The sequence below is a fragment of the Rhinatrema bivittatum genome, chromosome 6, assembly GCF_901001135.1.
Source record: "Rhinatrema bivittatum chromosome 6, aRhiBiv1.1, whole genome shotgun sequence".
Lineage (NCBI taxonomy): Eukaryota > Metazoa > Chordata > Amphibia > Gymnophiona > Rhinatrematidae > Rhinatrema > Rhinatrema bivittatum.
This window is the reverse complement of record NC_042620.1, coordinates 220,401,981-220,417,791: the sequence shown is the minus strand read 5'-3', so window position 1 is coordinate 220,417,791 and position 15,811 is coordinate 220,401,981. Positions and strand designations below refer to the sequence as shown.

Here is a 15,811-nt window from a genome sequence, read left to right as displayed (position 1 = left end):
GCCCTCCGCTGGACCTCCGCGGGGGCGTCGGGAGGGCGGCACTGGGGCGGAGGCAGGGAGAGTCGGGGGCTGGCTGCCTGCCGCGGCACCCCTTAAGTCTCGGCGGCTGGTCTCCGGCTGCCAGGGCCGGTGCAAGGGTATTAGGCACCCTAGGCAAACCTTACAGTCCGGCGCCCCCTCCCCATACACAATTTTAAATTATGCATTTATAACATATTTTACAAGAAAAATGACATTCTGAGGTAAAATTAATATACAAGTTGTTGTGATAATTTAATGCACTGTTGTGATGCCAACAAGAAAACTTTGCATCTTGGAATTCATATGGCATCATAACTATTATGATATATTTCGGCATGGTCCTCCCATATCAACACAATACTATCTGCCAACACTCAAAGAATAACAACCGTACCTATGAAAAAGAATACCAAAAATATTACACCAGAATCTAAAATATCAATACACCTCCTATCAGGAAAACAGAACAGGCCAAGCTACTACAGATCCCTACAGAGAAACCACATGCTAAAAGAATGCTTCATCTCAGTGTTTGCATGCAGAACACAAACCCTCAACAAATACAGAATAAAGCCACATAAAGTATAAATAGAAATGTGCAGACAAAAACTGAACTGTAAAACGCATCACGTCAGACTCTATACAGTGCAACAATGAAAAAACAAAAATTTCACCATTCCTCGTGAAACAAATCAATAAAATAAAGATATATTAATCATAATTATAAAATCATACAAATAAAATAATTTCAAAACAGCTGATGAATAGAATATCCAATAATTAAAGACTCATGCAAATTTTGAAAGCTTTACCAAACACCAATAAAATATTTCAAACAGCAGACACATCACATACTACCCAATAATTAAAATGATAGTCAATCAAGAAAAATTAACTTAAAAAGCCACCTTTACTTACCCTCTCCAGCAGTTCTCCTACTCCTTTCCCTTGCAGGCCATACCAGAAGCAGCAGTAGCTGCTGAAGCTGTTCTCACAGACCTCTTCCTTAGGGACCACAACCAGTTTCTTCTCTCTCTCACACACACACCTGTCACACCTTCAAGATCAGTTTCTGTCTTTCACACACCAATCTCTCCCCAACCAGTCTCTCTCTCACACACACACACACACACATCAGTCATCTCCCTGATCAGCCTTTCTCACACATACACGTCACCTCTCTGGCCAGTCTCTCTCAATCACACATGCTCTCGCTCTCTCTTACTTACACACAGGCTTTCAATCACACACATGTTCTATCTCACTTACAAACAGGCTCAATCACACACATGCCCTCTCTCACAGCCACAAGCCAGCCAAAAACATGCTCCATCTCTCTAGCGCACACACATTGATGCACAGAAGCACCCTCCCTGACTCACATATACACCACACACATACAGAAGCACCCTCCCTGTCTCACATACATATTACACTCTCACTGAAGCACCTTGCTTTCAGACTTGCAGCATTTTTCACTTTTACTAAAAGTGAAAGTGATGCTCCCAACCAAGTGATGCTCCCAACCATTAAATAAGAAAACCACATTCCTATCAAAAGGCGAAATGACACCCTTCCTTCAGGTTCTGTCCTCCCAAGGGACAGCCACTCACACAGTACAGCTTCTCTTGTTTTACGCTTCCAGGCAATAAAGCAAGTGTCTTTCTTCAAACTATCAGTCGTATGATTATTCATGTGGGAGATATGGAACAGAAAGACATCCTTAGTCGGCTTCCCTTTTAAATGGAAAGATTCCAGTCTTAGTCATTTAAAAATATACATTTTTTAAAGGCTTTAAAAAAAAAAAAGCAAAACCATTTCAGATTCTATTCTAATCTTCATTGCTTAAATTATGCTTAAAAAAAAAATAAAATAAAAAACCCACCTGGCATCAGTATCTTAAATTTGAGATTTTGCTGAGATGAACATTTTAAATACTTTATTTCTTTTTGCTTTAGTATTTGTCTCTACCCACTTTAAGTTAAATTTTATTTTCCAGAAGAGGGATGTTTAAAATTTAGTAATTTTATCTTTCATCCAACTTTTCAAAAGTTCAGGTATATGTATTATCATATTTCATTTTTTTAAACTGGCAGATTCCTTTCTCACATACACACACACTCACAGAAAGAAGATCGTCGCCGAGACTTAGGGGGCGCCGCGGCAGGCAGCCAGCTCCCGACTCGCCCTGCCTCCCCGCCAGTGACACCCTCCCGACACCCCCCTAGTGGTCCAGCGGAGGTCCCGGGAGCGATCTGCCGCTCCCGGGGCCTCGGCTGCCACTAAGCAAAATGGCGCCGGTTGCCTTCACCCCTACCATATGACAGGGGCTACCGGTGCCATTGGTTGACCCCTGTCACATGGTAGGGGCTAAATGTAACCGGCGCCATTTTGCTTAGTGGCAGCCGAGGCCCCGGGAGCAGCAGATCACTCCCGGGACCTCCGCTGGACCACTAGGGGAGTGTGTTGGGAGGGTGACACTGGGGGGGAGGCAAGGCGAGTCGGGAGCTGGCTGCCTGCTGTGGCGCCCCCTAAATCTCGGCGCTTGGTCTCCATCTAGGCGAGTCGAAGTCTGGCAGAATTTTGAAAGGCACTTTTTGCCCTTTCAAAATTCGGCTGCCTGCCGCGGCGCCCCCTAAGTCTCGGCGCCCTAGGCACAGGCCTAGGTCGCCTAGTGGTTCCGGCGGCCCTGGATAGACTTTATAGACTCCGGTCCATCTATCCCACTGTACATATGTTTTGAGTTTGTACTTTATTTCAGCTAATTGTGTTTTTGATTGTAGTCCATTTGTCTCCCTGTAAGTTCTTTTCAACTTGTTCCAATGTATTCTGCCCTAAAGGCGACAGTTCAGTTCCATGTAAACCGGTGCGATATGTATTGTATACAGGAACATCGGTATATAAAAATTAAAAATAAATAAATAATATTCAGATGTTTTATGGGCATATTTAATTTAATTTTAATGTCTTTATGAGAGGGGGTCAATTTAACGGGATGGCGGCAAGGCTCTTGTTTTTCCTTTCCTTTTTTTATTGGGGTAAATATTCCAGTAAAAGGCAGTGTGTGTAATGCGAACAAACTTCTGATCTGGAGACTTATGAAGTTTCCAATGCAAACATTTTTAATTAACAACTGGAAAGTTTTTGCATTAAACTTCAAAGTGAAATGCAGTTGTAAAGCAAAACCTTTTCCCCCGACAATGGACCGTGGTTCGCCGAGGTTGTATCGGGGAGAATAGTTTCAATAGTAATGCTGTTGAACAGGATTACTATTAAGAAGGTAATTACGCGGCTTTAAACGCCTCATAAATACCTCCGTATATAACATGACCCTTCTTACAAGACTTAAGTTGTAACTTCCTATGCACATCTGTCCACATTCCTTGTGGTAAATATTCTAGTGACATTTGAAATGCTTGCAATGACAGGGATTCTCGGATGCCCTGTCCAAATCCTCTTTCGAGATGCTTCCAGTATGTTTTGCAATGGGAGCCTAAAGTCCAGGCCCGGCTCCCCTTCCACCCCTGCCGGCGGAGCCTTTGTGAGGTTGCCGTCCGCGTGAGCTGAGTCACTGAGGCGGAGGCCGCAGGGTTGCAGCTGGATCGGGGGTGGGGGAGGCGGACAGCATGAGCAAGCCGCGGGGGCCTGGCAGCAGTTGCTGGAAGGCGCGGGAGGGGAAGCCCTCGGCAGCGCCCATGAGGAAGAGGACGTGGCCAAGGCCGAGGCCATGGCGGGAACGGGCCAGAACATGAGCGCCACGTTCCGCGTTAGGGAGGCGGCGCCCGACGACTGCGCCGACATCCTGCGCCTCATCAAAGTAAAGCAGTGCACCTTCCCCGGGTTAAGACGGGAGAGCCGGGGCGCGCTATGCGGGCACGTTTACCACCTTTTTAAGAGCAACGGGACTCCGGCAGCACTTTGCGTTGCATTTTAGACGCAGTTGCCGACTTTCTGCTGTCCAAGTATTGGCTTATGGCACCTGCAGCTTTGCAGCCACCAATGTTCTCCTGTTTTAATTTGCCCATATTGTGCTCATTAGGGTGGTGTCGGTATTTGGATATTGTTGAGAATTAAGGGGGAGAGGGAAGATATTGGGGTTTATAAAACTTCATAAGGAAAATGGAAGGACTAGTGAAAGCTGGCCAGTTTATTATTTGCAAATGCAAATTGTTATTGGCACACAGCTATATAGTTCTGTAGCCGCTAAAACGCAGTCTTTTGCAACGAGGAAGCTTGGTTTGTTAACCTTATATAATGAAAGAAGGCTTCAAAAATGTACATTACATGAAAGTAGCCCACTGTAAAACTGCATTTATGTATTTAATCCTCTTCATTTTCAGTTATGTTGACTATTGTTTTAAATCTCTACATTAATTCAAATACACTGTTCTAAGAATCTTTGTAGGTTTTGACACTTTTGCTCAGAAAGAAAACAGATTATGTAGTGCTTGGATAATTATAACAGCTGTACCTGGCAAAAATATTGATATAATGTTTGATAATTATGGGCCAAAGGATTGCAATCATTGAAACAGTGCCTTCAAGAATGAGGTCACCAACTGGAACATTTTTTGTCACTGACCTGGAATCTTTTGCACTTGCTTCCTTTTAACCACTGTAACTGGAGTGAAAGGTGGAGGCTGCCTCTGGCCCTGACTTGCTATTTTTTTTTAGAAAATTTCCACTGATTGTCTCTAATTCAGGGTTTTTCCTGCTTGCTGGGTTTCAGTGATTCATGAGTCTTTCAGTCCTTCTTAAAAGCAATGTCTGACTTAAAGCAGCTTTCTGAGCTCTTGGGGGCCTTCCAGGTTTTCTATGGGATACAGTATGAAGTAGAGGATCTTTGTCTTTTGATTACGTTGAGGTAAAGTCTGTCTTTTTCACTATATTCTGGTTAAACATTGGCTCAGTTCAATAATTTAGTCAAAGTTTACCTAGAACTTTGTAGAAGGAGATCTGACAGTGAAGGGACAATTGTAACAAATATGGTAGACACCAAATTCAAACATTTTACATGACATTTTATGGCCAAACATCAGGATTTCAATCACCAGGAGTCCCAATTGGTTAATCTCATTTCAAACTATCTGCTGAATAAAGTCCTGGGCAATATTTAATTCATGACTACATATGCTGATATATTATGTAGACATTAACAAAATATTAATACTTAATTTTTCTTTGGCAGAGCATGCCCCATGTATAATCAACTGCCAAGCCTAAAATAAAACTGGATCCTTGGAAATATCCACAAGAAGCTGTCTGGAAACCTAGAGAGGTTTGAGACTGGAATTGATTCCCAGTCTTGCAGTTTTTTGTACCTTTCTCCATCAACAAGCAGGGCTGAAATATCCATGACACATGGGTAAGGTTATCAGACATCCCTGAATAGACCCTTTTCTCTTAGCTCATAGAACATTTGATCTACTGAGCATGAGCGGGAGTTCCTGCACAGGTGTTACTTCTTAAACCCCTCAGTCTTTTTTTGTCTAAGCACCCTCTCTTTTTTTTTGAAGTGATATCTCTTAGAATTTTTAATTTTTCTAACTTTTTCTATTATTTCGTAGCCTCGCTGCCTAAATAGCAAATTTAGGGCTAAAAAAAAAATTAACAGAAAATGTTTACTGCTAAGAAGCCCACTATTAGTGGACTCAGAGCCTGCCTATGTGATAGGAAAATGTCCATTACTTATGGACTCGACATTTGTTACCGGTGCTCAGGAACAAACCATGACCAGGTAAACTTCTGCCACTGTGGCCGGATATCTCCATGGTCTCAGAAGTCCAAAGCTTGGAAAATGTAGGAACTGTGTAAGTCTCTGAGAAGCCACAGCTGTTCTTCCTCCCAGAGCAAAGCCTCTTTTGACTTACCAGGTGCTGAGTTGAGCAGAAAATCTTCAAGCCTTCCCCTCAGAGCAGGCCTGAGGCCCCTTCACCTCGTCAGAGTCGAGTAAGCAGAAAAAGTGCCATCTTCAGGTGTTGGAAAACCCTTCATGTGCATTGCGGGGCTCAAGGCCTAGTAAAAAAAAAAAGTTACATTTCCTGGAGCTAGTGTCACAACCGGCACCACAGAAGTACTGAGCCTCAGCTCAGGCAACACAGTACACCGATGCCATTGCACCATCCACTGGCACATTGAGGCCTGGAACTGTCAATTCGTCAAGCCTTTGCGCCGCTGATGCATCAGGCCTGGTGTCGTCGACACATTATGCTCTGGCAGCATCAACACATTGAGTCTTGACACCAATGATGCTTCCTTCATCCCTCATTGCCTTGAGCCATGGAGTGAGGATCCATGCATTGATCCTTGATGCAGCAAAGAGAAAATGATGCCAGCAACAAAGAGGATTTCTAGCACTCGGTCACCCAGTTAGTGGTCCAGCCAAAACTTGCCTAAAAAATGTTTCCTGCACAAGGGGAAAACAACTAACCCACTCGGGAATGCTGGCTGGCAGCCACAACTCAGAAACGATCGCACGTTACCCTGCAAAAGCCGGGAAGCTAACTGATAGAACTCCCGCTGTCCATAAAGAGACAGGAGGCTGCAGAGCTCAGCTGGAATAGAAAGGCAGAAACAGAGGTGGAGGAGGACTCCTTAGACCAGGTGATCTCCCACAGTGGCTTTTCAACCTTTCACTCTGTCTTGCAGGAATACATGTGTTAGGACCGCCGGCCGCGGCGACACTAAACCTTACCCGAGGTGTCGGGCTCTTCGCGGCCGCTGCCACTGCCAAGCCCGGCCGCATGGTTCCTCTCGGCCGGGCTGACTCCTCCCCCTCTGCCTCTGCTAAGAGCCGCGCGCGCGGCTGAAGAGAAAATTTAAAGGAGCCATGACAGGAAATTGTCATGGCTTCTCCTGAAACTCCTCCCTCCAGTTCCTGTATTTAAGGCAAGGTCTGATACTCAGACCTTGCCTTGATATTGAGGTTCTGTGCTTGGTTCCTGTGTTCCGTGTTCCTGGATCTGCTCTTCGTCCCGCTTCTGCTTCTCCACCCTGTTGGATTGATTCTTTGGCTTCTGACCTTCGGACCGGCAGTGGTGATTTTCTGGTGTTGACCTGGACTGGCTTTGGACCCTTCTCCTGCATTTCTCCTGGACTGACTTCGTACCACTCTCCTGTGGTGCCCCTGGATTGGCTTCGGACCACTCTCCTGTCTGCTCCTGGACCAGCTCTAGACCTCTCTCTGGACTTTTACCTTGGACCGGCTTTGGATTATCCTTTGACATCTACTCCCGGACTGATTACGACCTGCTGCAGGCGCCAGCCGTCTGGAACCCTCGACCTGCAGGAGGTGCCTGCATCCAGACTATCTTCAGTCTTCAGGGAGTCTCCTAAGTCCCATCGGCCCTGTCCCTACGGGCTCCTCCTGGGGGGATCACAAGCTTCCAGGGTGAAGCCTTCATCTAACATCTACATCAGCAGGCCTTGCCATCCGACGTAGAGCCCGAAGAGGATTGACTCCCTTTTTTGTAGCGCTGACTCTACCTTGGAACAGGGGTCCACTCTGAATCATAACAACATGTCCAAGCACAGAGACGGAAGGAAGTGTCAGCAGCACGTGCAGTGCTTCAACCCCTGTATGCAAGAATGGCAGAAAAAGCGAACTTAGCAGCTGCGGAAGAGGCAGGAAGAGGAGAAGGCCGGCAACTGAGAGCCCAAGTCCACCTGAGCAGCAGCTGCAGAGGAGATAGAAATAGGTCTGGGTTCATCCTAGCAGGAGCTGCAAAAGAGGGTAGAGCAGACCCCAGGTCCAGGCTTATCCCAGCGGCAATTGCAGAGGAGTCCTGAACAGATCCAGAGTTGGCTGCAGCTGTCGAGCTGCAGCCAACCAGCCAACCAATATCTCCCTAGGGAAAACTGGGGAGATATTGGTTGGAGTGTGATGTGCTGTTTACATTCAACACTGCCTTAAATCCAGGTCAAAATCCATATGAATTGATGAATAATTCTTTTGAGCTGGCTCTATTGTGGGATGAGGAACTACTATGAATCCAGTAGTCAAATTTTCTGGTAGGTGAGGAGAATTTGTCTTTACCTAGAAGAGTGTCACAATATCACCAAGGATTGCTAGGTACTCAAGATTGTTGAGTTTAGTTACTGCTTGCATATCTTCTGACTTCCTGTGCTACTCCATTGCTCAACCTTCAGTTTAGATCCTTCTCACTCAGTGCAGCTCCACCTGGAGATAGAGTCGCTCCTCAGTGTGTCTCGCCCAATCACATTGCCAGGGGTTCTGTTCCTGCTATTTTCTTATCTCCAAGAAATCTGGGTGATTGAGACTCATCCTGGATTTAAGAAATCTGAACAAGAATCTGGGGGAAATTCAAGATAAATTCTCTCCACATCATTCTCCTCTTCCTCCAGGTAGGAAAGAGGTTGTGTTCCCTGGATTTGAAGGACGCAAATGCCTACATACCCATCTATCCCTCCCACTGGCACTATCTAAGCTTTGTGGTGGAATTCTCTCATTACCAGTACTGGGTGATCCCCTTTGGTCTCTCATTGGCAATGAGGGTCTTTACCAATTGCCTAGCTAAGGTAGCAGAGCATCTCCGTCATTAGGGTATCTGTGCTTTCCTTACCTAGACAGCTGGCTGATTAAGGTAATTTCCCAGGAAGGAATATTGACCTCCTTGCAGAAGACAATTTAACTCCTACAGTCCCTGGGATTCCTAGTGAAATTTGAAAAGTCGACCCTCATCCCATCTCAGAAAATCAACTTCATCAGGCATGGATAGATTTTCTGCAAGAGAAAGCATTTCTTCTGATAGATCATGCGAATGTTCTCAAGTTCATGTTTGATTGATTGGTGAACATGGAGCAGACAACAACCAGGGTAGTGCTAGTTCTGGGCCACATGGCAGCAATAGTTCATGTAGTGTCGCTAATCCATCTCCACATGCGAATCCTGCAGTGGGGCTTGTATACCCAACCATTTCTTTTCATCAGCCAGATCAGTCCAGGCACATGGGTTATACTCCCCAGCCAGCAGATGGAGACAAAGAACAGCTGGTTTGCTGACATCACCACATTTATGATTTTGTGCTGCACTCATTCTGCCAGTATTCTCTGTCTCCAGCAGATGGTAGACAAGCATATCTTCTGCTATGTCTGAGACCTGGTTTGGGCCAGGTGAAGCAGGACTTGCAGGTGGCTGCTCCTGGGTGATTAATGCTGAGACTTCCTCCCTCAGTTGAGCCGCTCTTGGGGTAATAGCTTGGGCTCCCTCCCCTGATTGATCTTGGCCTGTTGGCTTGAATGGGGACGCTTCCTAGGGCTTTTTCAGTTATTTGTGAATTCCTTCCCCCACTCCTTCTTTGTGTTTTTTTTACCTGGACCGTCTTCCCATAAAAAAAATAAAAGGGATCAGGATATAGGAAAAGAAGGTTAAGAGGAGCAGGATTCCTTTTTTCTTCTTGGGCCTTCCTTCCTTTTCTACCTCCTGTCCAGAACCTCAGTAAAGTTTAAAAAATATAAAAGAAATGGTGAAGGGAGAACTGTGCCAAACCATTAGCTGAGGACTGCTACTTTGCGATTAGGTGATACAAGTAAGTCGGCAGGTATTTTTCTCCTCTGTGGTTGCTCGGATTGGAGCAGAATCAAGGAGGGGGTTATACCGGGTTCCTCGGAGTGCAGGAAGAGTTGCTTTCTGTGCCACACATGTGCCTTGCGCAGAGTGGCTGTTGGGGGAGGAAACGTTTGCCAGTAGTGTGAGGGATGAAGCAGTGCACGTTGCAGAACCATTGCTCTGCGGCAGCGGGAACGATGGCCATTTTGGATGTGCAGAGAAGAATTGGCAGGGAGCTGAGGCTTCCTTTGCTTTCCACAGCCCTGGAATCCACATCAGGAGCTTCAGACTCGAGTGGCACTGTCATGGTTAAGACAAGGAGAGTGGTTTCAGCTGATGTGGCCTCCTCCTGGTCGTTGAGATCTGCAAAGTTTTAAAAATGTTTACTTCAGACATTTTGTATGGGGTAGACTGCTGCCCCTGGAGCCCCTTCCTCCTCCTCTGCCTCCAGCAAGCCCTTGGCTAGACCCTCGAAGAAGAGACTGAGAATGCAAGTTGTGGATGTTATCTCAGAGGGTGAGTTCTCTGATCCTGGAGCTTTTATAGAGGATTTTGCAGGCTGAAAGCCTTTGGACAGCGAGGAGAATTTGGAAGAGAAAGTGTTTACTTCTAAGGAGGAGAGCGATCCCCCAATGGTATGCTTTTTCCATAAAGAGGAATTGGCAGGTTTGCTCTTCCAGTCCTTGTGAGTTTTACATATTGCGGAGGACAAGGAAGAAGAGGTAGTAAATCCCAAAGAAGATCCAATCATGGAGGGCTTGTGGAAACCTTCCAAATCATTTCCACTGCACAGGTCCATTAGGGAATTAATTTCTGGTGAATGGGACTCTCTGGAGGCTAGCTTTAAGGGGGTCAAGGTGATGTCTAAGCTATGTACCCTGAATGCACAGGAAAAGGAGAGGCTGAGTGTGCTGAAGGTCAATGCGCTTGTTTGAGCTGTGACTAGGAGGACCATGATTCTGGTGGAGGGAAATTTGTTCCTCAAGGATGCCCAGGACAGGATTGAGTCAGTTCTCAAACATGCCTTTGAAGCTTCTAATTTTGTTCTTCAAATTTCCGTTTGTAGTGACATTGTGATTAAAGTTGGGCTTCACATTTCCCAGGGCATAAAGGAAGCAACTCTGGAATGGGCTGCCATGGAAGACAATGCTCAGATTGAACCAGAGGCAGCCTTCTTGGCAGATGCCTTTTATGATTTAGTATGAGCCACAGATTATTGTATGTCCTCCATTGTGGCAGCAAGGTATTTTGGCTGTATAATTGGTCTGCTGACTCCATTTCCAAGATTCATTTGGTCAAATTCTCTTCTAAAGGGAAAACTGCACTTTGGAAAGGATTTGGAGAAGGTTTTTGAGGTCTTGGGAGAATGTAAGGCACCCAGATTGCTGGAAAATAGGCCTAAAGGTGCTGCTCATTCCATGTCGTCTTGGATTCAGTTCTGGGATCCGAAGCAGGTCAGGTTTGGGAGGCCGATTGGCCACAATGACCTAGATCTTGAGGCAGATTTCAGTCCTTTCATAGTAACAGATAAAGAGGTAAGGATACTGGATGAGGATGCTCAGACTTCCTAGTGAAGGATTGGGGACCTGTTCTCTACTATTGGAGACAGGAAGGCAGTTGTCAGTCTTTTACTGGAGATGGATCCAGATTACTTATGATCAATAGATTTTAGAGATAGTCATATCTGCCTATGATCTGCAATTTTCCCACCCTATTTCAAATTCTTTTATAATGTCCCCTTGTCATACTGCTTGAAAGGTGGAGGCTGTGCAAGTGATTTTAGACAGATATTTGCATTTAGGGCCATGATTCCAGTTCTGAGGCTCAAAGAAGTCAATGGAGATATTCAATTTATTTTGTAGTACTGAAAAAGGAAGGATGTTTTTAGCCCATTCTGGATTTGAAAGGGATCAAAAGAGCCCTAAAGGGTGTCTCATTTCAAGATGTAGATGTTAAGGTCCATTTTGTTAATGGTGAGTGAAGGGGAATTTTTAACATCTCTGGATACCCCCATACGAGAGGACCATCAGAAGTATCTTTGTTTTGCCATTCTGGGGAATCACTTTCAATTTCGAGTTCTGCCTTTCAGTCTGGCCACTGCTCCCAAGGTAGTGGTAGTGGGGGCGGCAAATCTTCATTGTGAAGGAATTCTAGTGCATCCCTATCTGGACGATTGGTTGATTCGGGTAAAATCAGCTCAGGAGAGTGAAGTGGCAATGCAATTCTTGAAGGAACTAGGCTGGGTAGTGAACTTCGATAAGAGCAAATTGTGTCCATCACAGATGTTGGAGTGTCTTGGTGGGGGGTGTTTCAACATGAGGCAGGGTTGAGTTTTGCTGACTGAGGAGAGGAATCAAAAGATGCAGTCTCAGGTCTGTCCATGTTGGATTCTCACAACTTGGGAGTATCTTCAGGTTCTAGGCTCCATGACTGCCACGTTGGATTTAGTTCCTTGGGCGAGGGTCCATATGCATCCCCTTCAGAAGGCCTTGTCTAGATGGTCTTCCCTGTTGCGGTTCTGGCCACGAGCACCACGGCCAGGCCCTTACCTCCGGGCTCCCGGACCTGCTCCCGCTTCCAGAGGCCTGGTTTGCGGCCTGTTTGGCGGCGTTCCCGCTGGGGCTGCGCTGCTGCGAGGTCTCCCATGGATGCCTGGCTCCTAGGCACGCGCGCGCACCACTTGGGCGCTTTTCTAGGCCGTTTCCCGCCAGTGGTGACTCCGCCCAACTCCTGACGTCAGACGCCGCGGCCTTGATAAGCTGGCCGCAGCCATCCAGTCTTTGCCTTGCAACGGGTTAGCCTCTCGGTTTCCTGTTGCGCTGTGCCCCGGAGTGACTTGCTTTGCTTCGTCGCTCCATTCCTGCTACAGTACCTGCCTGGTTCCTGCCTGCCTGCTACAGTACCTGCTTGGTTCCTGCTTGCTTGCTACAGTACCGGTTGGTTCCTACTTGCCTGCTATAGTACTTGCTTGGTTCCAGCCTGCCTGCTACCGTACCTGCCTGGTTCCAGTACCCGAGTCTTGCTAAAGTTCCTGCCTGGTTCCAGAACCCGAACCCAGTTATAGTATTGCTACTGTCCTAGTCTGGTTCCAGTTACCTGTCCTGATCCACAACCCGCCTAAGTCCCAGCGGCCGGGCCTCTACGGGCTCCTCCCAGGGGGGCTTCGGCTTCCAAGGGTGAAGCCACCTAAATCCCAGCGGTTGGGCTCCTATGGGCTCCTCCAGGGGGAGTACCAGCTTCCAGGGTGAAGAGCATCTACGTCCTGCCTGAACATCTGCCTCCCGGCCTGCTATCCATTAGAGACATTGACCACCTTTCCCAGTCTCCAGCAGGTCGGCCCAAGGGTCCACTAAACAGAGACTCCCATAACATTCCCAGTCTGAAGTATATTCTCGGTGGCTGGTATTGCTGATTCTTGTAGGGAGAAGTCTTGTACGGTGATTATTTCACAATAACCTGGATTAGGGGGTAGATCTCCACCTTCCTATATGGATTACTGTGCTGACCTACACCATTCTTGTAGATTGAGGCATATTGCTAAAGTCAAGTGACTCAGGGAGTTTGGACATGGCAAGAGAGCAGGTGGTCGATCTCTCTCTTGGAAATGAGGGCAATAAGCTTGGCACTTCTACATTTCGTTCCTCTTTTGAAGTGACAAGTAGTCAGAGTACTTTCCAATAATGTGATGATGGTAGTATATGTAAATTGGCAGGGTGGAACCAAGAGTCCTCAAGTGGTGTTGGAGGCAAGACTCCTAATGCAGTGGGCAGAGGAGAATGTAAGGATGATCTCAGCAGCTGATATAGCAGGAGTGGAGAATGTTCAAGTGGATTTTTTCAGCCAAAAATCTCTGGATCCCGGGGAAATGGATCTCGAGGCCTTCACCTTGGTAGTTAACAGATGGGGATTTCATAGATGGATTTGACCACTTCTGGTGGCAACACCAGGGGAAGGAACTTTTTCAGTCAAAGAAGGGACAAAGGGTCCTCAGGATTCAATGCTCTGACTCAGGAGTGGCTGGAGCATGGCCTTCTGTATGTTTTTCTGCTGTGGCTGTTAGTGGACAGAGTAGTATAGAAAATATCAGAGCATTGAGGCCTGGTGATATTGGTTGCTCCAGTTTGGCCTAGGAGGCCTTGGTATGCAGATCTGATAAGGATGTTGGAAGGGAGTCTGCTGGTATTTCCTCTGCTCAGAGTTTTGATGATCCAGGGTCCAGTCATTCACAAGGATCCAGCTGGGTTTTGGCTTATGGCCTGGCCTTTAAGATGATTTGTTTACCAAGAGAGGGTATTCCCAGAGTGTGATTGGTATTCTTTTATAGGTGAAGAAGTTGGAAGGTTAGGTGAGAGAGGCTATAATAGCTAAAAGAACATTTTTCAAGAAATGGAAATGGAAAAGGAATCCGAATGAAGAAAACAGGAAACAGCATAAGTACTGGAGAGTTAGATGGAAAGCACTAATAAGGAAGGCAAAGGGAGAATTTGAAAAGAAGCTTGCTATGGAAGCAAAAACTCATAAGACCTTTACAGGTACATTTGAAGTAAAAAGCCTGAGAGGAAGTCAGTTGGACCATTAGATGATCAAGGGCTAGAAGGGACACTTAGGGATGACAAAGCAATAGCAGAGAGACTAAATTCATTTTTTGCTTTGGTCTTCATTGAGGAAGATGTAAGAGGGTTACCCATGCCAGAAATAATATTCAAATGTGATGATTCATAGGAAATGAAGCAAATCTCAGTGAACCTGCAAGATGTACTAGGGCAAATTGAGAAACTAAAGAATAGCAAATCACCTGGAACAGATGGTATATATCCCAAGATGCTGAAAGAACTGAAAAATTAAATTGTGGACCTGCTCTTGGAAATTTGTAAACTATCATTAAAATCATCTATGGTACCTAAGACTGGAAGGTTGCCAATGAAATGCCAATTTTTAAAATGGGATCAAGGGGTAGTCCAAGAAACTACAGCCCAGTGAGTCTGATGATGCTTGAGCCAGGCAAAATGGTAGAAATTATCATATAGAACAAAATTGCTGAACATTTAGATAGGCATAGTTTAATGGGACAAAGCCAACATGGATTTAGCCAAGGGAAGACTTGCCTCACCAGTCTGCTACATTTTTTTAAGATCATAAATAAACATGCAACTAAAGGTGAGCCAGTTGATATAGTGTTTCTGGATTTTCAGAAAGCATTTGACAAAGTCCCTCATGAAAGACTTCTTAGGAAATTAAAAAGTCATGGGATAGGGGCAGTGTCCTGTTGTGGATTGTGAACTCATTAAAAGACAGAGAGCAGGGCTAAATGGTAAATCTTCCCACTGGAGAAAGGTGAATAATGGAGTGCCCCAGGGATCTTTTCTGGGACCACTGCTTTTTAATATATTTATAAATGACCTGGAAATGGGAACAGTGAGTGAGGTGATCAGATTTGTCAGTGACACAAAATTATTCAAAGTTGTTAAATCACAAGAAGATTGTGAGAAAATGCAAGAGGACCTTGCAAAACTGAAAGACTGGGAAACCTTGCAAAACTGAGAGACTGGGAGACCTTGCAAAACTGAGAGACTGGCAAATTTAATGTGATCAAGTACAAAGTAATGCATTTAGGGAAGAGTAACCCAAATTCTAGCTACACAATGCAAGGTTCCATATTAGGAGTCACCATTCAGGAAAAGGATCTAGGCATCATAGTTAATCTGTTGAAATCTTCTACTCAGTGTGCAGTAGCAGCCAAGAAAGCAAATATAATTCTAGGAATTATTAGGAAAAGAATGGAGAATAAAACAGACAGTATCATAATGCCTCTGTATTACTCCATGGTGAAACCTCATCTTGAGTATTGTGTGCAGTTCCGGTCACCACATCTCAAAAAGGATTTAGCAGAATTAGAAAAGGTACAGAGAAGGGCAACCAAAATGATAAAGGGAATAGAACAATTCCCCTATGAGGAAAGGCTAAAGGTTCAGAGTCTTGAGACGGCTTATGGCATTAAATGGAAATGGTTCTCATCCTGGTGTCAGCAAAGCTTCCTGGACCTATTTGCATGCAAACCGCTGGAGCTGCTTCAGTATTTGCTGTGTCTTTCCTTCTAGGTTCTCAGTACCTTATCAGTCAAGGTACTGAGAGCTGAGAAGGCCTACCATATTCAGATAGAGGATAAACTGAATTTCACTCATCCTTTAGTATCATAAGAACATAAGAAAATGCCATACTGGG

At 45.5% G+C, this 15,811-nt stretch overlaps 1 protein-coding gene across 1 annotated transcript in view; it reads left to right on the top strand.

Moving 5' to 3' along the window:
- Window positions 1-3,648: 3,648 nt before the first annotated feature.
- The window catches only part of LOC115093265 (diamine acetyltransferase 1-like), a 106,911-nt gene continuing 94,748 nt past the window's right edge, over window positions 3,649-15,811 (top strand). Inside the window, exon 1 of the mRNA XM_029604930.1 lies at window positions 3,649-3,838. Within this exon, the coding sequence (XP_029460790.1) occupies window positions 3,749-3,838 (90 nt within the window). The 5' untranslated portion in view covers window positions 3,649-3,748. The remainder of the gene's footprint in view (window positions 3,839-15,811) is intronic.